General features: G+C 45.2%; 2 protein-coding genes across 7 annotated transcripts in view; one reads left to right on the top strand and one right to left on the bottom strand.

The window, feature by feature from the left end:
- Window positions 1-14,298, top strand: part of TP53BP1 (tumor protein p53 binding protein 1) — a 75,377-nt gene extending 61,079 nt beyond the window's left edge. For all 4 annotated transcript variants that reach the window (XM_044231682.1, XM_044231686.1, XM_044231685.1 and 1 more), the window contains 10 exons: window positions 1,341-1,612; window positions 2,278-2,427; window positions 2,707-3,137; window positions 5,663-5,854; window positions 6,272-6,487; window positions 8,146-8,361; window positions 12,069-12,163; window positions 12,714-12,913; window positions 13,415-13,560; window positions 13,942-14,298. In XM_044231682.1, the coding sequence (XP_044087617.1) occupies window positions 1,341-1,612; window positions 2,278-2,427; window positions 2,707-3,137; window positions 5,663-5,854; window positions 6,272-6,487; window positions 8,146-8,361; window positions 12,069-12,163; window positions 12,714-12,913; window positions 13,415-13,560; window positions 13,942-14,129 (2,106 nt within the window). In that variant the 3' untranslated portion in view covers window positions 14,130-14,298. The remainder of the gene's footprint in view (window positions 1-1,340; window positions 1,613-2,277; window positions 2,428-2,706; window positions 3,138-5,662; window positions 5,855-6,271; window positions 6,488-8,145; window positions 8,362-12,068; window positions 12,164-12,713; window positions 12,914-13,414; window positions 13,561-13,941) is intronic.
- Window positions 14,299-15,168: 870 nt separating this feature from the next.
- Window positions 15,169-24,733, bottom strand: part of TUBGCP4 (tubulin gamma complex associated protein 4) — a 39,296-nt gene continuing 29,731 nt past the window's right edge. For 2 of the 3 annotated variants that reach the window (XM_044231689.1, XM_044231688.1), the window contains 7 exons: window positions 23,159-23,266; window positions 22,202-22,340; window positions 19,447-19,624; window positions 18,803-18,937; window positions 17,266-17,382; window positions 16,491-16,630; window positions 15,169-15,807 (listed from right to left, as the gene is read on the bottom strand). In XM_044231689.1, the coding sequence (XP_044087624.1) occupies window positions 15,795-15,807; window positions 16,491-16,630; window positions 17,266-17,382; window positions 18,803-18,937; window positions 19,447-19,624; window positions 22,202-22,340; window positions 23,159-23,266 (830 nt within the window). In that variant the 3' untranslated portion in view covers window positions 15,169-15,794. Of the gene's footprint in view, window positions 15,808-16,490; window positions 16,631-17,034; window positions 17,383-18,802; window positions 18,938-19,446; window positions 19,625-22,201; window positions 22,341-23,158; window positions 23,267-24,733 lie in introns of those variants that run through there. The other variant, XM_044231687.1, reaches the window with a different exon arrangement.

The raw sequence follows: 24,733 nt of genomic DNA on the forward strand, positions 1-24,733 counted from the left end.
CAAGGAAACGGAAGGAGGAGGACATTGTGTTTTGGATGGGTTAAATGTCAAGTGTCCTTAGTACATCCAGAGAGAAGACTTCATTGGATATTTGTATCTGTGAGTTTGGAGCAGTCGTCATTGTGTGTTGGCAGACACGCAGGGATGAGTCTGGTAAGACTGACCAGGGAAAGCACAGTAGAGTGAGAAAGGAATGAGAGAAGTCCTGTGAAATACTATTTCTAAAGGATCAGACCAAGAAAGAGGAACCCCAAAAACAAGCACATAAAGAAGTAGCCAAAGAGGTGGACTGAAAGTAAAAGTGACTTTGTAGATTCCAAGGGAGAGATTTTCAAGAAGGGAGTGGTCAAAGATAATCATTTAATTATCTTACAGCATTATTTAAGTATGTGTGCTTTGCATACTGTATGCCCAGAGAGGCTATAAATAAGTCTGGGGGAGGAGAGTCTGTCTACATGTCTCCCTGTCTTCTCTGATGATTTGGATAATCATAAACAGTCTAGAGCAGGAAGGCAAATCTGTAGCACCTGGGCTGTAATTTTCAGTCCTATACCCAGAGAGGATGTTGCTGATTGGTCCCATAACCTTTTAGCAAAATCCTGGGAATTAGCCTCTAAAGGCTGCTTAAAACTGAGCTCCATTTACCACTCCGTCAAAGTAAATAAGCATGTGAGATAAAGTCAGTTTGACATTCCTGTCTTCTATGATACTGTAACCTTAAACATTTTATTACCTTTTTGGTTTTCATTTTTCTAAACAGTAGCACCATTTTTAGCCCATTTTTGCCTAGTTTTCTGTTTCCTTTATTGTTTATGGAAAAGTAATATAACTAATTTCAAAAACCATGTAATTTTATCCACTGCTGATCAAATACCCAGAAGGGCCCGTAACCACTTGTTTTCCTCCTCTAACTCCTTTCTTCTTACCTTTCTTCTCCCAGACAAAAATTGCCTGTAGTCTGGATTAGAGTCCTTACTGTTTTCTTAGTAGCCAAAAGTTGTGAACTTGTTGAGTAAAAAGATAATTTAACTTACTAGCTTATAATAGAGGTCTCTCTCTTTGCACTCCAGTACCACCTTTATTTATTTTTTATTGAGCTATAATATAATCCCCGTAGAAAGCTCAAGTCTCAAATGTTCAGTTCAGTGGCTTTTGACAGTTAATTGTATGTAACCACTACTCAGAACGAGATACAGAACATCACCATGATTCCAGAAAGTCTCCTGATTCCTGCCTTTCTGAATTAAAATTTCTATCCATCTTTAGGGTTTTTCAACTTCCACATTAGCATGATGTCATTGTGGCGGCTTTTAGCTTTTGTATCCATTTCTTTCTTGCAGGAGACTGAAGAGCCAATTGTAGAGTGTCAGGAATGTGAAACTGAAGTTTCCCCTTCACAGACTGGGGGCTCCTCAGGTGACCTGGGGGATATCAGCTCCTTTTCCTCCAAGGCGTCCAGCTTACACCGCACGTCAAGTGGGACAAGTCTGTCAGCCATGCACAGCAGTGGCAGCTCAGGGAGAGGAGCCGGACCACTCAAAGGGAAAACCAGCGGGACAGAACCCGCAGATTTTGCCTTGCCCAGCTCCCGAGGAGGCCCAGGAAAACTGAGGTGCAGACAGGGTCTCCAGAGAGAGAGCTACAGCAGGGGCAGGGTTGCTGACATTTTAATACCACAGGAAAAGGGGAGTCATGGGAAACCCCCCCCCATCCTCCAAGTAGGATAATTCAAATCCTCTTCCTCCCCTTGTTCCTCTCCTATTTGGTTTTGCCTGGGAGGTAGGGTAGAGCTCTGTGGGAGCTAGACTTCTAAGAAAATGTAGGAAAATAGGTGAGGGGACTTTGGGAGTGCTGGTATATGCTGCTGCCATCCCCATTTTATGTAGCCTACAAGTGTTTTGGTTGGGAATACAAAAAGTTTAGGGTAGTGACCCCAACTTGACACATTCCTAGCTTCTTGTTATCCTCTGCAGGTGTCTAGAGCCTGAAGTAGAAGAGGAGGCAGGGCGGAAATGGGTGTGCTGTTTTTGAGGGCAGCAGTAGGAGGCTTTGTCAGGAGGGAATAGACTTGTGCAGAGGAGGATGTCCTTTCCTTATTATCCAACACTCCCACTCCCTGGCTGATAGTTTTGGTGGTGGGTGTTCAGACTGGCTTCCTGCTGCCCTGGAGGGCTAGCACATGTTGGTTTGGCATGTAGTTTAAGGGCCGTGGGGAGAGTTTGTGAAGAAAGAACCCAGTCGCAGGCGCTGTCAGACTAACCTGTCTTCATTCTCTAGTCCTAGAAAAGGGGTCAGTCAGACAGGGGCGCCAGTGTGTGAGGAGGATGGTGATGCAGGCCTTGGCATCAGACAGGGAGGGAAGGCTCCAGTCACGCCTCGTGGGCGCGGGCGAAGGGGCCGCCCGCCTTCTCGGACCACTGGAACCAGGTACCCGGGTAGTGTGAGATAACGCTTAGTCTATGACTTGTTCAGAAAAAAAGGGAGTAGAGAGAAGAGAGGGGAGTAGAGAGTTTGTGGGGTGTCAGGAGGGACATGAGGGGTCCGCACTGACTGGGGAGTGGGCAGGGATCAGAGAGGCTACCGAGAAACCAGGCTTATGCCTGTGCCGGGTCCTCCAAGAACGGGCTGACAAAGGAGTGGGAAACCTGGTAGATAAGTACTTTTTAAAATTCTTACTGCTGCCTCCTATCTCTTATCTCTCTTTAGAGAAGCAGCAGTTCCTGGCCCCTTGGGCATAGAGGACATTTCACCCAGCATGTCACCGGAGGATAAATCCTTTACTCGTATTGTGCCCCGAGTGCCAGACTCCACCAGGCGGGCAGATGTGGGTGCTGGTGCTTTGCGTCGAAGTGACTCTCCAGAGATTCCTTTCCAAGCTGCTGCTGGTCCTTCTGATGGTTTGGATGCCTCCTCCCCAGGGAATAGCTTTGTAGGGCTCCGTGTTGTAGCCAAGTGGTCGTCAAATGGCTATTTTTACTCTGGGAAAATCACTCGTGATGTTGGAGCTGGGAAGTATAAATTGCTCTTTGATGATGGATACGAGTGTGACGTTTTGGGCAAAGACATTCTGCTGTGTGACCCCATCCCACTGGATACAGAAGTGACAGCCCTCTCCGAGGATGAGTATTTCAGTGCAGGTAATAAAGGGGGGGAGTCTGTAGGAGTTTCGCTGTGCTGGGGCCGGTCTTCTCTCCAGTCAGTCACTACCAGGAGCCCTCGCTCCAGCCTAATTGCCCTGCGGGGGTCTCTAAAGCTGGCAGTTCCATTCCTACTATATTGGTTACTTCCACACTGCCTTTTTTGCTTTCCTTTGTTGCTTATTTTTGAATGAACTTACTTTGGCATAATATTATATTTACGGGAAATAATACAGAGTACTGTGCCAAGTACAGAATACTGGGATAGTGTAGGGAGTTGCTGTCCACCCCTCAGCCAGCTTCCCAGCTTTCCCTGTTGTTAACATCTTCCATTAGCATGATACATTTGTCACAACTAAGAAACCAACCTAACTCCTTACTAACTAAATTCCAGACCTTGTTTGGATTTCATGAGCTTTTACATGTTCATTTTCCGTTTTAGGATCCAGTCCGTTAGCCCTCATGTGTCCTTTGGATCTCCTTTGATCTGTGACAGTTTCTGAATCTTTTCTTCTTTTTCTTGACGTTGACAGTTTTGGGGGGTTAAATATTTTGTAGGATATCACTCAGTTTGGGTCTTCTCATGTTTTATTTGATTAGATCAGAGTGTTAAGGGTTTTGAAAAGAAGGCTGGGAAGGTGAAGTGCACTTCTTTTGACATCACATAGGGTAGAGAGGCCATGACATCCATAGGACATCACTGGTCTCGTTAGTCCTCATCCCTTGGTTTAAGTGTTTGCCAGTTTTGTCCACTGTAAAGTTAGTGTTTTTTCCTTTTCACCACTGAGACTTACATACAGTACCTGCCTTGCTGGGAATCTAGTAGGTGAGTGGCAGATATATTGAGATATTTTTACTTAGGAAGAAGTTGTTTGTACTGTATTTTTGTGCATGCATACCTACCGACCATGGTAGGTACCTTTTTTTTTTTCTTATAGTAGCCAGTTCCCTATAATCATGATGGTGACGGATTTGTATTTGTTACAACTGTTTCGTGTGCCAGTTCTTTGAATATATTGCCTCTTTTCTGTGAGCTAATTTGGACATAAATGTTTGTGTTGAGTTTTATCATTTAAAAATACCGTTTCTGGAGATTGTTTGGAACATGGATTAGGATATAATGGGCAACAGTGCCTCTGTTAAAGTATCTTCACACCTTCCTGTGATGTAGACTCCTGAGTAGTTGTTTCCCCTTTATTTCGTTGTTAAACTTAACCTTTTAGCACTGAATAACAGCTCTAGGTGGCTTTAGTTAGTAGCACGTGGATTTAGGTCTTTTATGGTCTGTAGCTTATGTAGTTTGTATCAAATATATTCATTCTTTTTCAGATGTAAAGTTTATCTTGGAGGTCCTCTTAAGACCAACAGTCTGTATGCAGGGTGAATTACAGCATCGGGGTTGGAGGGAGTCTATGTCTCATTTATTGAGGCTGTCTACTAATGTCAGTGTTAGCCACCTTTAGTTTTAGTAACTCTTCATCAGTATGAAGTTTATTTTTGCTTTGGGCTTCTTTGTCCTTTTCAAGGGGGTCTTTGTGATTTAGTTTCCTGATAGAGGTTTAAACAAGGGGAAAGGGAGTGATTGTGTGGCATAGATAGAGAACCAAGTCTTGCTTTTCATGTCTGTTATTTCTTTTCTTGGTGGCATATGCTCTGGGTTTCTTTTAGCCCTTCATTCAAGCATAGGCTAATGGGGGAAAACAAATGGACCCTTTTAAAAGGTGTTCATGATAATGCATTGTTTTTACCTCATGTATGTGTTTTGTGTGTGTGTGTGTATACACACACATATATTGAACATGTGTGTGTAAATTGTTTGATAGGTAGAGGGAACTTTTCATAGGTTTCAGAATGGGTTTTACCCAAGACCACACTGCTTGGTGGTGGCAGAATTAGACCTAGGCCTAGGTCTCCGGAATTCTAGCCCTGCCCTTTTATATTCCACATTGTGTTCCTTCTAAATGAGAGGCCTTATTTTTAGGTTCTGAATCAGAGCAAGAAATAGATAAGAGGGAAAATCAGGCAGGAGAGGCAGAATTTATTTATTTTTTCCTTTCTTTGCTGTGTATCTGTTTTGATTTAGCCACACAGACACATGTTCTCTTAGCGTGATGTCATCTTTCACCTACAGCTTAACTCAAGAATTACTACTCAGCCTCCAAAGAAGCCAAGAAGGAAAGGTTTAGTAATCTATAATGGGATTGTTAAGAAACCACATGTCTCGCTTCAAAAAATAATTGAACTACTAACAACTCACAAAGGCTGGCTTTAGGAAGTTATTTTATAACTGAAGAGTTCCTTCTGTTAAGAACCTTTCCATGTCCCAACCCCAGGGTAGTAGCTACATACCTTCCTAAGTGGTGGTGGTGTCTGGGATTGACCTCTGGAATTTCTTTAAGTACTGGCGTCAGCCCCCTGTTGTACCTTTTAATGCCCTGCCTCAAGCCTGCCGTGCAGAGCCATGGTGAGTGGGTGCCAAGCAACCTAAAACAACAGCAGGCCGCTCTTCTGTTGTTCCCACTCAGGGGTGGTGAAAGGGCACAGGAAGGAATCTGGAGAATTGTACTACAGCATTGAAAAAGAAGGCCAAAGGAAGTGGTACAAGCGAATGGCTGTCATCCTGTCCTTGGAGCAAGGAAACAGACTGAGGGAGCAGTATGGCCTTGGCCCATACGAGGCAGTAACCCCCCTTACCAAGGCAGCAGATATCAGCTTGGGTAAGACCTTTGCTTCCTGAAAAACTGCCCCCAGGCCCTGCTCTGTTTGTGTTAGGAGGAGTGAATTCTAGAGTAGTAAGCATGCCTCCCTAAATCTTACTACTCCTGTGGTGTATGAGATGCTGATGAGCTGCTGTTTTCTGGAGCCATTGCCTATCTCTGTGTCTTTCCCGGGACCAGAAAGTAAGTCCTCAGATTCTTCTGACCTCCCCAGTTTTCTGCAGGGGGCCAGGCATACTTCAGTCATGACTGAGACTGAAACAGAAAAGGTGGTGGTTTGAAGGGAGGTTTTGTGCTGCCTGGGGAGGTGGAGGAAAGGGTGTGGTGATCTCTAACTCAGGCCCTACCCAGCTTCTTGGGAGTCCAGGGCCTCATGGTCTCATGGAGTTGACCAACCTTTGGCTTACCCTATCCTAGACAATTTGGTGGAAGGGAAGCGGAAACGGCGCAGCAACATCAGTTCCCCGGCCACCCCCGCTGCCTCCAGCAGCAGCAGCACAACCCCTACCCGCAAGACCACAGAAAGCCCTCGTGCCTCCTCGGGAGTTCCCTCAGGCAAAAGAAAACTGATCACCTCTGAAGAGGAACGGTCCCCTGCCAAGCGAGGCCGGAAGTCTGCCACTGTGAAACCTGGTGAGTGCTTCCTTTTGCCTCATTCTCCCTCAGACCACTATGGAATGCAGGGCTAGCTGCCCGACAGATGGAGCCTGAGAAGTGGCGGTGGCTCCTCTCTCCTGGCTACAAAGATGGGGTCCCATACAAGCCCCAGGTAGTACTCCGCTTACTGCATCCACCTTTGTGCATCTCCCAGCAGAGTCCAGTAGAGGTAGATAGGACATGAAATCTTGGTTGGACACATTAGTTCTAAGAGGGGGAAAGAAGTACTGAATTTTAAGCAGATTCAAAATAGGTGAAACTGGTCTTACATATCTTCTTTACCTGGCACCATCTTCTACCTCAGGAAGCTCTGCTTCCCCCTCCCTTGTACCCAGGGTCCTCTGGCTCTCCCAGACTTCCTCTTGAAAGCTAGTACCTCACTCTGCATCTCCCATCCTCATACTGTTCCCAAACAACTGCTTTCCAGTCCCTCATGCTTCATATTAACAGGAATTAATCTATCTTTATCTGTCTTTGTTTCATAGTCTCTACTATGATCCTTTCACATCCATTGGGGTTCTAGAGACACAGGGGTAAAGTCCTCCTGTCTGCCCTGAGGGAGCCCTCTCAGTCCAGCAAACTGAAGGACTTCGTTGATTGTTACATGTCCATTGTCCTGGCACCAGAACTGCTTTTGTTTCCTGTGTATTTGGGTTGTGTCATCTCCATATATATCTCACACTCGTGTTGTGTTCAGGTTATGTGAGGCATGGAACGAACTACTTTACACATAATACCTCAGATAATCCCTATGAGGTATAGATGTTAGAATTCATGTTCCAGTTGAAGAATCTGTGGCACAGGAGAGTGGGCTGACTTTCCCAAGGTGACCGAGTCATCCAGGAGTCACACTCAGGCAGTTCGATTTTGAAGTCAAAGCTTATACATACTGCATCAGACTGTGCTTCTCCTGCTGGTTTTGTTTTAGGGAGGCATGACCTGTCTGTCATCTTAGCCTCCTAATGAGGCTATGATTCCGCTTCTCCAAATCAGGTATTTGTTTTCTTTCTGTGGACTTATTGGGGCACTCCTAGCATGGGTGTTCTGGGAGTCCTGGGCTGGCTGGTTCACTTATCCACCACCAGGGGTTGGAAGCTGGGACAGTTGAAGCAGGCTGGTTTGATGGCGCTCCATCAGCATGTAAGAACACTTTATTACCAAGTATTCTGTGCACCGTTCTGGTGAGGGTCAGGCATAGGATGGTCTATCTGCCAGGGACATTTCTGGGTAATAAAAAAGGTGGGCTTTTTGTTGTCTGTTTTTAAGGGCTGTTTCAAAATAACACTTATCTTGGGGGATTCTGAGCACTGGGCAAAGAAAGTGGACTGAAGATTTCCAAATAATTTTTCATTCCCTAAGCTTCATTTGTATTAGAACCACCACCTTCTTCAAATGATCTCGGAAGTATTTGGTTTGGCTGTATAAAAACAATACTAGTTGATTTTAATCTATGAAAATAATGTATACATCATGACTGTAAAATTTAAACGTATCACATTTCTCTGCACTGTAAATTGGGTCCTACGATATTGACCATATAGCTCAAAAAAGTTGGTCAGGACCTTCCCAGCCCATCCTGTCGTGCCCAGGCAGTGGTCTGTAGCCTTCTAGTAACTGTACTCTGTCCTTTCCAGGTGCGGTGGGGGCAGGAGAGTTTGTGAGCCCCTGTGAGAGTGGAGACAACATGGGTGAACCCTCTGCCCTGGAAGAGCAGAGAGGACCCTTGCCCCTCAACAAGACCTTGTTTTTGGGCTATGCTTTTCTTCTCACCATGGCCACAACCAGTGACAAGTTGGCCAGCCGCTCCAAACTGCCAGACGGTCCTACAGGAAGCAGTGAGGAAGAGGAGGGTAAGTGCCGAGAAGCCCTGGGGACTCTGACACTTGGGCACTTTCTTCCTTTCTATTCACTTTATGAGCCTACAAAGGTGGCAGTCCAGGTGGCATCTCAGATCTTGGTCAGGGAAAGTTAATGAGCCCTGCCTTTTGATTTATAGACTGTTTCCACAGAATTCCTCTTGGTGGCTCCTCAAAACAACCGAGATGGGAGATTGATCTTACCGTCTGCTTTACAGATGAGGAAACCAGCTTGGAGAGGTTAAATAATTGCTTTTTGTCTGCAGTAATGGTAGAGTTGGGACTAGAACCCCTGTTCATTTTATCCTACTATAGTCATCTGAATCCGTCAAGTTTCTGAATGCCTTGCCGCTTTGCCATCTGTGTGCTGGGGCAACTGCTAGAGAAGACCCACGTGAGGGCCGAAGTTCAGTCTCTTGAGGTCTGAATGTAAGACTAAGAATGTAGGGTACCCAGAGCCCCTGGGTGATTACAGAGAAGCAGCTTCTAAGGCTTTGCAGCTCTTGTACCTCTCTTCAACCTTAAACCTCATCTGTATATTGCATTTCTGCGTTGTCTGTTACATAGGGTTTGAGTGAAGGCTACAGTGGGGAGAGTTAAAAATTGTTTCAACTGTCTGAAAAGTGTGATCTAGGAGAGAAAATGGACAGATAAAAATGTAAAAATGAGTCACTGTAAGTGACTCAGCAGCATCCAGATGGGATGATGTTCTGCAGGTTAGAGTTGAATCTTGCAAGAGGGGATCACATTAGGGAACATGGTTATCGTAAAAGAGCAGCACTGCAGATCCTGTGATGGTTGGCATGTCAGGTGCGGGGATGACTCTCTGCTAACTAACCGAAACTAGATCTCACCCACCATAGCCATGTGGAGATCTTTATAGGGACGCAGATCTTTACAGGTGGTCAGGGAGTTGCAGTTAGGTTTATGCTGTTTGGAAGGTGCATAAACGGAGTCATCAGCAGAGTGTTTCTAGCATACGGGAGCAGGTGGCATGTGTGAGGTTTCAGGGTTGTGCACCCAGCCTTTTTTTGTCAGAATTGAGGTAAGTATAGGTCCTACCTATAGGCAAGGAGATAAGGTGTCTGTTTTCCTAGCCAAGAGTGTAGTTTTACATTGATCATAATGAGTCCCTTGGGGATTGTGTGAGATGTGTTGTGAGATCAAAACAGTGTGTGTGGTCTTGTTTTCTTTTGCTTTTGCAGTATTGCTAGACTCTGGACCTTCCTTATTCTCCAGCACACTCCTAGCCGTTCCCTAGACCCAGGACTTGGCAGTTCTGTAGATATTTTATTTGTGGGTTGGTACAGCATGGTCAACAAAGCCAGCTTTGGTAAGAGATGCAGACTGTCCAGTTCCTTAAATGTCTGTGACCATGTGTAAGATTAATAAACTCAGCTAAGAAGAATTCCCTCCATTGCTGATACACGGAATGTTTTTAATCCCAACCTTCTAATCAAACGTGAGGGGAGGTAGGCCTTGTCTAAATAAGAAGGGAATTGGACTTTTTTTTAGAGAGATTCCCAGGTTTCTTCTTCTTCTTCTTCTTCTTCTTTTTTTTTTTTAAAGATTTTATTTATTTGGCAGAGTGCAAAAGCAGGGGGAGCAGCAGGCAGAGAGAGGCAGGGCTAAGCATGGAGCCTGATGCAGGGCTTGATCCCAGGACCCTGGGATCATGACCCGAGCCCAACGCAGACGCTTAACTAACTGAGCTACCCACATGCCCCGATTTCCAGGTTTCTTGTGGAAAATGTAGTTATAGTGAACACATCTGTTTTATGTTGCTCCTTTATTGTTGGGTTATTGCCCCAAAGTACCAAAGTCCTTGATACTTTTAGTATGTTGAAGGTCCCTCAATTTCAAGAAGCCTAAAGACATTTGTACCAAAACAGTCTTCTAACAGAATATTAAGTTTTAAAGAAACCATGTGGTATGACTTGTAGATAAATGGGAATCTCTTAGATGCTACTTTAGATAAGGAGCTCATAAAATATTTGAATTCATTTAATGAGACCTATTTATTCATGAATTAAGTATATGGCACTTGGTTGGTATTGTCGGGAGGCATACCCTCAGCGACCCATCAGCCATGAGGATTTGACTCTAGAGTTCGGTTCATTTAGTACCTTCATCCTTTAGGTGATAGAATTAAAAACCTGTTCATTTTAGCCTCTGGTGGGGCAGGGCCACTCATAAGTCGCAAATAAAGAAAATTAAATCCAAAATGAGAAAAAGTAGAGGAGTAGACTACTGCTACCTCGGTGGGATAATGTTTGATTACACAGATGCAAGGAAACATAATTGGCGATTAAAACCAAAGAGGTCAGGACTAGAAACAGACCTGGATTAAGCAGACGTAACAGAAGTCTTGGGAAAAAGAAAGGACCACGCGAGGCCTTGGCAGTGACTCAGCAGCAGAGTGCTGGTACTAAAAATTGTGACGAGGTGTATTGAGATAGATCAACAGAATGCAGTGACAAGCCTGAGAAATAGTCCTGCTATATTCTGAGTTGTTTACAACCATTTAGAGTTTCCAGTTTGAGCTCTCATTTTAAGAGGAACATGGAGACTGCTTAGTCAAGAAAAGAGCAATGAAGGTGAAAGGGCCAGCCAGTCAGACCTTCCCGGAGGTGTAGAGTCCTGACTGTGGGGCACCAGCACTCTGGGCTGCTCCAGCAGGCGGGGAGGGCAGCACAGAGCTGACCTCAAGGGGTCTGCTCTGCCTGCTTTTACCACTGGGCACGAGGGGGATGGGAAGTGGTCCTGGCTCTGAACTCTTAATGAATTTGGTTGGGTTTTTTATTTGTGGTAAGTTCATTAGAACTTAATTTCTCAGAACTCTTAATTAACTAAAATCTCTAATGTCTTGCTTTTTTCTTTTCTTTTTTTAATGTGTTATTTATATATGAGAGGAGCAGATATTTGGTCAAAAGAAGCAATTTCTAATTGCCTAGGGTCATTACAGCTTCAGCCTCATCTCTCATAACTTCTACTTCACCCTCAAGACTGTAATGCAGTCATTGATGTTCAGTGTCCTGAGGTACTTCAAGATCATCAAAGGTAGATAGTTTTCAATAAAAAGGTTGAAATAGGATTTTTCTGGCTAACCTTCACTTAATCAGTTACATTTTAGAAACCCTACTTTCTTTGAGCTTTCTGGTTCATCACAGTTTCAGTGTATAGAGGGTAAAACTGCTGATGAAGGGGGAATTTGAAGGCTTTGTTAGAAAAAGTGTGAATCAGCTATTCTTTATCTCCACAAGCAGGCAGAATTAGAGGAAATGGGATTAGTTTGCAGGAGAGATTGAGGGTAGGCATAAAGGACAGCTTCTTGATGATGAGGGTTACTCATATTGGAATACCCACCTTGGGAACTGGTTGTGTGTCCATCCTTGTTAACAGTCCCATGACTCAGTAAACAATCCTTTGATGTTTTTAAGGTCCAGGACCTACCCCCATTCCTCATCTTCCCTACCCCTTCTGCTCTTGTCCCTTCTTTGGCAGCATTTTGTAGTCCTCATGACAGAGCTCTTTCTGACCCATGGGAAAGCCCTTGATCCGTCTTTGGGTTATAGTGCTATAGAGATAGTGGGGGAAGTGTGAAAGGAGGCAGTAAGAAGCAGTCTTAAAAGTAGCGAATAAGAAACCAACTAGTAATTATGATCTTGGTTGTTTTTTGTTTTTGTTTTTTTTTTAAATAGAATTTTTAGAAATTCCTCCTTTCAACAAGCAGTATACAGAATCCCAGCTTCGAGCAGGAGCTGGCTATATCCTTGAAGACTTCAATGAAGCCCAGGTGAGGAGTTTCTTTGTGTAGCTTCCCTGGGTGGGTCAGTGATGAGAAGAACCTGAGAGGGGGCGGGGGGATGGGTTTCATAGGCAGCCCCATGAAAACCCTTTCCACAGTTCAGGAACTGGGAAACTGCTACAAGGTTTTGCATGAAATAGAATTTTTACTTTCATGTAAGGAAGAGAAGTTGGAAGCCTTATTTGCTAAAGGCTGTGGTTCTGTTTCTGGGACAAAAGCAGATTAAAACTTGTGTTTAATAGAAATCCCCATTATAGTGTGGCTGATTCTCAGCCTGGAAGATTGAATACCTGGGCTTGGGTTGTCCCTTGAGGGTTTAGGCCCCCAGAAAAACCTGCAGGTGAGGCAGGGAGAGTATCTAGGGCAGTGCCTTGGGCCTTTCATTGAGAAAGGAAGTGTTGGGCAGAAGGATAAGCTCAATCCCATTTTGGGTAGTATTTGGAAGTGTTCAGATCTGTTCTCTGGAACTCAGGACTACTATTCAGCGGCTTTCTGTAGAAGTCACCAGACCTGTTGGTTCTGTTCCTTTTTCTTCCAGTGTAACACAGCCTACCAGTGTCTCCTAATTGCGGATCAGCACTGTCGAACCCGGAAGTATTTCCTGTGCCTTGCCAGTGGGATTCCTTGTGTGTCTCATGTCTGGGTCCATGATAGTTGCCATGCCAACCAGCTCCAGAATTACCGTAATTATTTGCTGCCTGCTGGGTACAGCCTTGAGGAGCAAAGAATTCTGGATTGGTGAGTATTTGAGAGCCCGTCTAGGATGGTAGGCAGGAAGACAGCAAGCTTTTGGAGGGGGGTAGAATCTAGGTGAGAGTGTATTTGTAGAAACTATAATTGTCATAGGATAAATTAGAGAATTTCAGTGAGTTCTTTTCATCAGTTCATCTAATTTATGTTCCTGATGTATCCTGGTTAAGGACCTTTTGAAAATGTGTGAGGATCCAGGTAGGTTCAGTATTCTTGACCTCTAAGGTTAGGGGACTAAGTTTTAAAAAGCAAGGCATTTTATTCTCAGCCCCAGGATGGATCTGGACAGCAGAAGGGCTGAGTCAGAATGCCAGGATTCCAGAAAATAAATGATTCACAGGAGAGAAGGGGAGTGGTGTCCTAATGCAGGACTTTGGGAAACATTCACATGGGCCCAAGCCCCTTGGCAGAGGGGCTCTTGTTGGAAGTAATCTGTCATGCTAAGGTCTTTTCCAGTTCTAAGATGCTATGTCTCTGACTCCTTCATAGGCAACCCCGCGAAAACCCTTTCCACAATCTGAAGGTACTCTTGGTGTCAGACCAACAGCAGAACTTCCTGGAGCTCTGGTCTGAGATCCTCATGACTGGGGGGGCAGCCTCCGTGAAGCAGCACCATTCAAGTGCCCATAACAAAGGTACGTCCCTGCAGAGTGTGTGTGGTGGTACTGCTCTAAGGAGGGCCTCAGATCCGCGGGTGCTTGGACTTGTGGTCTGACTGGCTGACCTTATCCATGTTTCTGAGAGAAGAAAGGTACCACCCTCAAGAGGTGAGCTACTAGGAGTGAGGCCCTGTGTTGTTGATGCTTCTGCTGCTGTCCAGTGCTGTATTGATAATATGCCTATAAGGTTAGCATCTAATGATGGTGACTTTTCACTTTGGGTTGTGATCAGTAACACGGACATGAAAAGCTTGAATTTGGGCGCAGTGCTATGCACTGGCTAGGAAGCATGTCTTTTTTCCATGGAAGGCTAAATCCAGTCTCCTCTCTTCCCTCACCTTCCCCTGCTTCCTGCAGATATTGCGTTAGGGGTATTTGACGTGGTGGTGACGGATCCCTCATGCCCGGCCTCGGTGCTGAAGTGTGCGGAAGCATTGCAGCTGCCTGTGGTGTCGCAGGAGTGGGTGATCCAGTGCCTCATTGTTGGGGAGAGAATTGGATTCAAGCAGCATCCAAAATATAAACACGATTATGTTTCTCACTAAGGATACTTCGTCTCATTGATTTTATTCCCTGATGTTGTGGAGATTGTGTTTTAACCGGGTTTTAAATGTGTCTTGTGTGTAACTGGATTCTTTGCATGGATCTTGTATATAGTTTTATTTGCTGGACTTTTATGATAAAATAAATGTTGAATCTCTTTGGTTGTAGTAACTGGGATTTCTTCATCCATTTCTTTGAACTTAATTGCAGAACAAAAAGCAAGACAAACCTAGTACCTTCTGCGGTTTTCAATAGGCTTGTTTATAGTAGGAAGACAGCTAGCCAAGGTAAATAAGTGAAATTTTAAAAATTTTCTGTGGTATCTTTGTCAAAAGGTTATCCTGGGCTAATATTTGACTTTCAAAAACCTGATTTTACAGTAAGCCCAAATCAGTAGATGAAGCAAAGTTAAATAGAATTGGGCATCTCCTGTTACTTAAAAAAAGTCATCTTAGAGCTGAGCTCACTGACAGCTGACCTGTGGGTACTGTACTCTGAGAACTAAAAAGGAAAAAGCACCAATTGCTATGAAAGGTCGGTGACTGTAAGCCTGATGGGATGACTTTCTGCAAGGATAAACATGAGAAACGCAGGGACAACACTTGGAAATGTTAGCAGCTCTGGCCAGAGGTCCAATTTTATAACTGTTATTGCTGTCATGGTTCCTAGAAGCTATTCTTTCCCTACCGCTAGCAGCATCCCTGTTGATGTCCTGTGATTCTCTGAAGCAGGAGTTAAAAAGTTTTCCCTGACAGTTAGTAAATATTTTAGGCCTTCTGGGCCATTTGACGTGTCACAAAACCTTTGCCATGACAGCATGAAAGCAATCACAGACAACAGGTAAATGAGTGTGGCTGGGTTCCAGTAAAATTTCATTTACAAAAACAGGTGGTGGGCCAGAGTTTGCTAACTTCTCCACAGACAGCAGTGGAAAGGGTTACAAGTATAGGAAATAGGATATAGTATGTGGTAGAGAAGGACCAGAATCACTGGCTACAGACTGATGCTGGAATGCTGCATTCTTTCTCATTACAGAGGGAGTTGTTCAATAAACGTTTATTTTTGTTCACACCAATATGAACATTTATAATTACAGTAATGGTTGGGCCAGATTAGGGGAGCCTTAACTTTTGTGGTTTTTCCAAGAGGGAATAAGACGACTCGCAGTTTTCAATATTTGGAACCTAGAGATTTGACCTCAGGCTTTTTCTTAAGGACTCCTTTTCCTTGTTAAAATAGGAATAATTAAACACATCGTCAATAGCTAGAACTGCCCTTTTTCCAGTCTGAAATAATTGGAAGTTATTACTTACTGCTGTCTCTCGCCGCTTGAACAGTACCTAGGCGCATAGTAGGTGCTCAACAAGTGGACGTGTCCACAGATGTTCTCCATGTAATGGATCCTGCAAGGTCAGCAGAGGGAGAGCTGGACCACATGTCCTCCATGGTGGGTGAGTTAAGAACTCCCTTAAGATGGGGTAGACTGTTCCACACGGGAAGGATTTGTACCCATGAATGTTCAATAGTAGTAGCTTCTAGGAGGAAAGGTAGGGCCCTCAGTAGATGGCAGGCATTTGCAGAGCGGCTGGAGAGTGGGATGTTTTGAATTTTCTGTCACGGATGTGGGAACGCTGGTGAGAGACTGCTGGTTTGTGAACCAGTTATTTTCACATCCCAAAACTATAAAAGAAAAAAAGAACCTCATCAAATATGCTTTCCCAAGATTTTCTTCAAAGAAAGAGTAATCAGGGCAGCCTGTAATCCACCTAATGTCATCTTCTAAAACAGTGTTTCTTGTACTTTTTCTGCTTAAAATCACTTAGGAAAAATCTGCTTGAGGACATTTGAGAGACAAAAAGGAGAACAATAAAGTGCTTTTTAAAAATAGGAGAGACCTCTGAGAAAAGCCAACCACCACGAATCTTGGTGGTGGTTCCACTGAATGTTGGATTAAAAAGCTAAGAACTTGAAGGGGCAATCACCTTTCCCATGCATGGAAGCTGGGGACTAGAAGCCAGGGAGGCAGGGTGCCCGGCGCTGCAGAGCTGGTTATATGTCAGAACTGGGAACCAGCGACAGCCACTCCACTTCCCAGTTCGTTCTTCCTGCCCAGCAGACTAAAAACCCATCTCAGCATCAGGAGTTTTAGTATTTCACTATGATGGTGGCTTTTACTAGAAGTTAAGCTTCATTAATATAAATAAAGATGATCAGACACAGCCCTTTATCTCAGCTTTAGTTTCCTTGTTTATAAAATGAGGCCATTTGGATGAGATGGTGGCTAACGTCTCTTAGCTCTGGAATTATAAATTGTTCAAAAGTCACACACAGAGTCCACAAACTTCCCCAAGGCTTGTTCATACCTGCCCAGAGTTCCACCGGCCTGGGTGTAATATTTGTTATAATCTAGTCGTAAGAGTAGTTGAGCCAAATCTGAGTTGATCTGATGGTTCCGAACGCTGGAGAGAATCTTGAATAGCAATGAAGACTGGCGGCTGAAGCCCTGCAAGGGAGAAGGACCCGGGCTGTGGCTCCTCTCAGACTCACCAACTGTCCATGTGGAGTGAGAGGGGAGCGGGGGAGCTTCTTGAAAAACTCTTCCTCAAAATTCTACAGCACCAGCTGGCCTTCCCTCAGCCTCGCTTCTCTTAGCTCCTAAAAGGTCGTCTTAGGACGGAGTCCACAGATAGCATGACTTTCTGTGAAGGTACACTCCCATGCTCAGTAGGAAGTTAGCATCCGCTTTCAAATTAATATATTCTGTTGTATACTGGGGCTGGGGAGAGACGGCGGCTTTTTGTTAAAGATAATTAAAATCCCAGTGAAGCAGAGTTCGTTCAAGGAAGTAAGGAGGTTGGATAGGAGAATGTGAGAACAAAGCCAGTGCATGTTTGTGGGCTGAAGAAACTATTCACAGCTGAACTATTTTTGAACGCTGAGATGATGGCACATAATTAGCTGCTTCAGAATGAACTGATACCAACATTTTGATCTTTGTATCTTGTTATTTCTGTGTGTATGTATGTATTGGGGGAAATGCTTTATTATCTCTGAGGGAAAGATGGAGATTCCCCACTGGCAAAACATCCTCCACCCTCTGGACAGGGCTGCATATGGCCAACAGCCAGGCAGACTCACCTTCACCAGGATGCCCAGCTGGGCAGCCCCACGTTCATCCAGCGGGCCCAGGTTCTGACTGACCAGCGAGCAAAAGCCGTGACAGAGATCTAGGATTTCGTTCAGGCAGTGAAACACCTACCCAGGAAACAGTTGGTATGAGGAAAAGAAGGAAGATACGTGTATGATATTAAAGATTATTCCCACTCTTTGACCTCAGGAGAGACAATGTCACATGTCAGTCCTGCTGGCCCCTCAAAATGCAACAAGTGGAAACCAAACTCTTCCCTTCCTGCAAAGATGCTGTCATTCTCTTAGTCACCCCTGCACAAACCTTCCACTGTAGTCACATCACACTAGTCATCATTTCTTGGGCCCAGCCAGTGTGCTCCTGCCCTGAGCTTTGCTTTCACTGTTGGTCCCTATACCCAGGATCCTCTCCCTGAAGCCACTTCACGTTCTGCCTTCTCAGTGGAACACTCCTTTCCCCATGTAGCCTTTAGTGACCCCTACTTCTATTATCTATACTGTTCTCTTGGCCCCTGTTCAGGCCGCCTGTGTTGTTACTGATCTATGTATGTATGTATGTATGTATGTATGTTCTGTTTCTCCAACTAGATTGTGAGCTCCTTAAGGGCAGAGCCATGACTTATACCTCTTTGTATCCCCAGTGCCTTGCACACAGTAAGCACTCAATAAATATTTAATGGTGACCACCTGCTCTCATCTTCTCCTTTACCCAAGGATGCACTCCTGCCATTTGAGGACAGTCTGCCTGTCACAGTGGCTTTTGGTGTTGTCAGTTCACAGAAAGAGCCCTTGGGAGTGGCATCTGTGTAACCTGCTGTCCCTTAGTGCAGCAAAAAAAGCTTCAAATAGGAACAAAAGAGAAGTCTGCAGTGTTTGTGGTGTGGCAGAACTAAGGGAGAAGAGCTGGCTGACATCAGAGATGAAGTGTAAACTATGTATATAATCAGAGAAACTATGAGGGGTCATTTCAGCCTTCCCGCTTTCTATTCTGGAATTGGCATGCATGTTGAGCTTTAAAAAAAACACACCGGGCCCTGGGTTTCACTCCAGAGATTCTAATTTAAGTGTTCAGGGTCCCAGCTTTTTAAAGCTTCCAGGTGACTCCCATGTGTAGCCAAGGTTGAGGGTAATGACCCTGAAGGAGATGGACATACACACACACGGGCAGGGAGACACTACTCTTGGCTGTGAAAACAACTTGGAACTGGTGCATCCTGGCCCAAAAGACTGCTAAGAAAGTAAGTACTATATGTGCTTTCATTAGTCTTTCTATGGTGTCAGGTTTTTTAAAAATTAAATCCTTTCAGCACATACTCTACTGTAGCTGCTCACCACATCCCCAGGATACAATTATTTCAGAAATTCAAAAACATTTAAGTTCCCTTTTAACATTCCCTTTTAGCTTTAAAAAGGTATGAAAATGGAGATTCAGCAATTGTTTTAATGATAGTTACGTATCCTGGCAACTCAGGATCTAAGGTAACAGTCAGGCGAGAAGCAATCTGAGGAAACCAACAGGCCTACTTACAGGTTTCAACAAGATAAAGGACTGAGCCAGCAGATTGCTGAGGAAGTGGTCATGAGCCAATCGGATGCTTTCAAAGTCACGGGTGGAGTTGATCTGATGCAGAAGCTGTGAGAACTGAGACTCCAGCACGTCCACCTGATGGGCAGGGACACAGTACTTTCAGGACCCAGCACATTCTAAGCACTCGAGGACATTCAGATGCCTGACACTATGAAAGAGAAAGTCTCCCTCCTATTCAAGCTACTTTAAAGCTGACCAAAGACCCCCTCGCGTTGCTTAGCTTTCTACAAAGTTACCTGTCTAATGCCTAAGAAGCTCCAAAGTTCTGGCAGATCGCCTCGCCTCATGCCACATCCCCTCCACCAACTGACGTTCTAGCCAACTCTAAACATGAGGGTCAGATCAACAAGAATTAAAAAAGAATTAATTGCTGCACTGCTGACCAGAACCCTAGACTCAGTCTCCTTCCCTTTATTCCCACTTTCTTCTAAAATGCCACCAAAAACCCTGCCCAGTGATAAAATCTGTAGCTTTTCTCAACCCCCAACATTTCAACCACTGCAGGGTTGAAGTACCTCTTGAGTCAACCCTGTTCACCTCCCAGACTTTGGTCGCCCTTCCTCTAGTCAGCCCTGGGCCCGGACCTGGAGATAGTACTGAAGATTATCCACCAAGAAGGCCATGTGGTTTCTCAGGCGCCACTTGATGGCGTCTGTCTGGTTGGATTTGAGGTGCTTGCGCTGCATCTGGAGGGCCCAGCAGTGCTGCAGCTCAGCCTGCACCCGGCGCACGCTCAGTAAGTACTTGAAGACGACATTGTACCTGTGACAGAAATGTCAGGCTCTTTAGGAATAAAACTTCATTGCCCACCTCACCTGCATGACAGACCCTAGGACTCTGGGCCTGCCACCTGTTCCCTGAGAGGCAGGGAGGCCAGGAGAGTGGCTAGAGCTGTGGCTGAATGGACTGGCCCACTGAGATGGTGGAATGTTACACAGCTGTCAAAATGAACGTGCTTCAGCTGCACAGCCCAAGAGGACTCCTAGCAGTAGGATTCTGAATAATAAAAGTAAATCTCAGAGTACATAGAGCCTTTTATACTTTTATTCAATAAAGCTTAAAACAAGCGGGTAGGAAAAAAACATACTTTGAGGGAATATATATTCATGTTATAGAACTAAATATTAAAAGGACAGGGATGCCTGGGTGGCTCAGTTGGTTAAGCAGCTGCCTTCAGCTCAGGTCATGATCCCAGTGTCCTGGGATCGAGTCCCACATCGGGCTCCTTGCTCGGCAGGGAGCCTGCTCCTCCCTCTGACTCTGCCTGCCTCTCTGTCTGCCTGTGCTCGCTCTCACTCTCTGATGAATAAATAAAAAAATCTTAAAAAAAAAAAAAAAAGGACAGAAAACAGGACTGTGGGAGAGGGGTGACCATGGGCTGGGGGAGCCAAGGGAGGGAGACTAAGAAAAACCGTTACTGTTGGTGTTCCAGTTTCTGTGCTGGGAAGTGCTTTTACAGCGTATGTGAAAGGAAGGCAGGAGGGTCTTGTGTGGCCCAATAATAACAATGTGTTAGGAGGCAAGGATTTCAGTTAATCGAATTTTCTGTCCCAAAGAAGAGAATGCAAGTAAGGGCTCCCTAGCTCCTGCCTCACGGCAAGCTCAGGGCCTAGCTGCCTCATGCTGAGCCCTGCGCTGAGGACACACATGGGAAGAACAGCTGATTCCTAGTGAAACTGGATATATTTACTTGTTCGTAGGCAGACTTGCAGAAACCAATGTGATTTGGTTTTTAAGATCATCTATTTCTAATGGAACAACCTAGTAAAAATAGTACACTTTGTTTGGATTCGGATTTGAACAAGCCGAAACATAACAAGACATTTTTGGATAACTGGGAAAGTTTCAATCTGTACCAGATATCAGATAAGGACTTATTGTTAATTTTACTGGCTGTGATAACTGCACTGTAGTTACACTGACAACACACCGGCTCTGCATCGCACATTGATGGAGTGAAATAACACGCCTGGGCTTTGCTGTCTAAGGCTCTCGCTAAAACAAGAGACGGAACAAGTGATGCTGACACATGCTGCAGCTGGATCATGTATACGTGGGGGCCATTTATGGTCCATGCTTTTGTTTATATTTGGAAATTCCCATAATAAAAAGTTTTTAAAACTACATCAGAGATTGATTTTTTTTTCCAAGGGCGTTCAGAGCATATCAAGTGAGGATGTACGTGTTTGCCTGTGGGACACTGGGAGCGGTGAAGGCTCAAGGACAAGGAGCAGCTTCCTTCGTTGGGCTGTGGGCCCTGAACCTGCCCCCCAAACTCCCGGGACCAACCCTGTCTTCTCCAGATCATGCCTAGGCTCTCATACCCTAAGCTTCTCTACTCAGAAAGGTAGAGAGGACTGGGAACAGGAGCAGAGGGTGGAAGAGAGGCCCTTTTGTTCATCATTTCCCTTTATCTCCATTCCTCTAGCCTGAGCACAATAGCTACTGTCCTTCAGCCACAACCCGGGCCAGGACAGGATTTGAGAGATTTGTGTAAGTGTGGGGAGGGATTCCACATGTGACCACTGGCCAAGCCTGCTTCTCCACCTCCCTTCCCCTAGAGCTCTGGTTTCCTGCCTCGGAGGAGGTCCTGATGGAACTGAGCAACAGCACCTGGCAGGCTCTCAGGATAAAGAACAAAGCTGATCCCAGAGCCTCTTACCACACTGGTCCCGCTCCCGTATTCCATCCCAGCTTAGCCATCCCCACTGCCTCTCCCTGGGGATAAGAAGGCGAGCTCCTCTGCAGTGAATCAAGTCCACAGCAAACATCTGGGCTTGGAAAGTCTTCCCAAGTAGATCAACAAAAAAATTACACAAATTTTAGGGAGTAAACTTGCTAGTCTGATGGAATTGCAAGGGCCAGATTCTTCATGAGGTGTTCAAGACTGCATCTTCCAGAGGCCACAGACAGGCAGTGTGTAAACTGCTGATTGTGCGACTTAACACATGACAACGGGCACCTGGCTGGCTCCGTCAGTGGAGCCTGCGACTCCTGATCTCAGGACTGTAATTTCAAGCCCCACACTGGGTACAGAGATTGCTTAAAACATAAAATCTTAACACACACACACACACACTACCACCACACTGGTGATCTGAGGGTCTGACACTTTCATTCATCCCGGCACCCAGCAGCCCCCATGGCCTCGTGTCCGTGGCTTCACTTGCTAAGCTTTTCTGTCCAGTCCCTGAAGGCAACTGCATTTGCAGCCTCTGACTTACAGACTGTACAACCACCAGCTGCGTGGTTATGCTGTGCCCAACAATTCTATTCCTGTTTACTTCTACCCTTGCAAGTCAGGTCAGACTGACCTAGAAGAAATTCAGAAATACTCACTTTTCCAGAACAGCAGGGGTGAAGAGAATGTGTAGCGGCCACTGCACTTTGTAGGAGAGACCGAGGGCTGCCCAGCCAGATGCAGGGGCTTCCCGGGGAGATGTTTCCCGAGAAGGCCCTTCTCTTGCCTGAGCAGCATCTGTTAAGAAAATACAATGTTGCTCATTCAGAACCAGGGCTTCGACAAGGTGAGTGCTCATCACTTGAGCCTACAGTGTCAGAAGCATACAGGCGACAAAAAGGGGACTTGCATTAGAAGGCAAGGGAAGTCTAAGGGACTTGCATTAGAAGACAAGTGAGATTCTCTTAGGAGGTCTCTCAGATACTTTTTTCAGCCTTAAAAGTCTGGTGGCTAGTGGGTAGGAGAAGAATCCATGAAACAAGATGGGATAGGGAGGGAGACAAACCATAAGTGACTCTTAATCTCACGAAACAAACTGTGGGTTGCTGGGGGGAGGGGGGGTTGGGAGAAGGGGGGTAGGGTTATGGACATTGGGGAGGGTATGTGCTTTTGGGTAAATTGGAAGGGGAAGTGAACCATGAAAGACTATGGACTCTGAAAAACAATCTGAGGGGTTTGACGTGGCGGGGGGGTGGGAGGTTGGGGGTACCAGGTGGTGGGTATTATAGAGGGCACGGCTTGCATGGAGCACTGGGTGTGGTGAAAAAATAATGAATACTGTTTTTCTGAAAATAAATAAATTGGAGAAAAAAAAAAAAGTCTGGTGGCTGGAAATAAACAGAGACCTTTCCAGCAGCAGGGCAAAAAAACCATGGTCTGGGCATCCTGCCTCGCCTCTCTGGACTTCCCTTTCCTCCCATACAAGATAGGGCTCCAGACAACGTGACTTCTAAGGTCCAAAATAAAATGGTTTGTGTGGAGGTGGGTGGAAGCACGGATGGGAGAACAGATGATGAACCCATAGGAGCAGAAAGATGCAAGAAAGAACGGCAAACCTTTATGCTCCTTTCCATGATACTCGATTGTCAAGTGCAACAGAGGAAGAAGGTTGTCATCATCCAGCAGAACCTTGTGTGCGGACTGCTGGAAGGCCACATTCACATCTGCAAGGGGGAACACAGTGGCTGACAAGAACGCTAGGCTACGTAACAGACCCAGGCACCGCTGGCTTTCCACTTCTCTAGCCCACCTGACACTAATGGTGGGACGCATGGAGACGGGCTGCTTTTAACGGCCTCGCACGCATTCCCCCTTCTCTTGCTGATAATAGCACCCAGTTTTCCATAGAGAATCACCCCTCCCAGTATTAGTCATGTGGTTCAGTGGGGTTGACAATACCTGAGGCTAGGGGTAGGCAGGTGACCCAGGCATGCTCAATGGAATGTAATACTCTAACTTGTTACACTATTTTGTTTAGGGATATGAACATGACTCCAGCCAAGCCAATCCAGAGGCTCTATTCAGAGTATTCTTTTTTTTTCCTTAGATAAACTGGGATTCAGTGGGATGTGAGGTTGGTTGGAGGCCATCTTGCTACCATATGGAGCAGGCCTGTCTGAGAAACAAGGCAGAGGTGAAAGATGGAATGGCACCAAGTCCCGAAGGCGTCATGTGAGCCCCTGGATCAGACTTTGCCTAAAACCTTCATCCTCTGGCCTTTTCAGCTATCAGAATCAATACATTTTTCTTCCCCTTTGCATGAGTTTGAATTGGGTTTTCTGATATCTGCACTGAAAAAAGTCTTGTGTGACTACAGTGGCCATCTATTGTTTATAGAGTCAGAAGAAAGGAAACCATGGTGTCCCCCCCCCATTTTCTGTTTTATTTATTTATTTATTTTTATTCTGATCCTTTCCCAACTCTCCTCACATAGTCTGAATGGAAATGGTTATCATTCCCATTAGTCAAAGGTGAATACTTCACTGTATCTTCATGTCAGACATCTTTGGTGCAGGGGTATGTTTATGATCTGGACTGGGCTAATCAAAACCCCTTCCTGGGATCTTTTAATTTGCTCCCAGAGACGCTGGATTTGGCTCCTCCAGTAGATACTGTGAGGTACTTGCTCGAAACTATTGCTGGCCATGTTTCCAAATTGGAGTGGAAGGCCATCAGAGAGCATGGAAGAGGCACACATAAGATATGGTAAGAAAGAAAATTCTAGCAATATTCAAGTCCATAGTTTCTGTTGTCTGAAGCCCAGCTATACTATCCCACTGGAGTTACAGATGAAATAGCAAATAAAATCCCCCTTTCTACATAGGTTGGTTCAGGTTAGGTTTCCATCATTTGCAACCTAAAGAACTTGAATATAACAAGGGGCAGTAAGTAGTGCTATGTCTGTCTGGTAGGGATGTAGGATGACACTACGATAACATAATACCTGATTTATACCCACTCTTCCAGGAAGGATCAAAAGGCAACTCCCAGCGACTTCAGTGTGCAACCCACCAAAGGGCCTTCCATCTTTGGAAACCCTGCTCTCTAACTCACCAGGCTGCTTTTAACGTGGAACAGACTGAACGGTTCAGCAGCGGTCAAGAAACACCCTACAACATCAGTCAACCTGT

This window comes from Neovison vison, chromosome 13, assembly GCF_020171115.1.
Source record: "Neovison vison isolate M4711 chromosome 13, ASM_NN_V1, whole genome shotgun sequence".
NCBI classification, from domain to species: Eukaryota; Metazoa; Chordata; class Mammalia; order Carnivora; family Mustelidae; genus Neogale; species Neogale vison.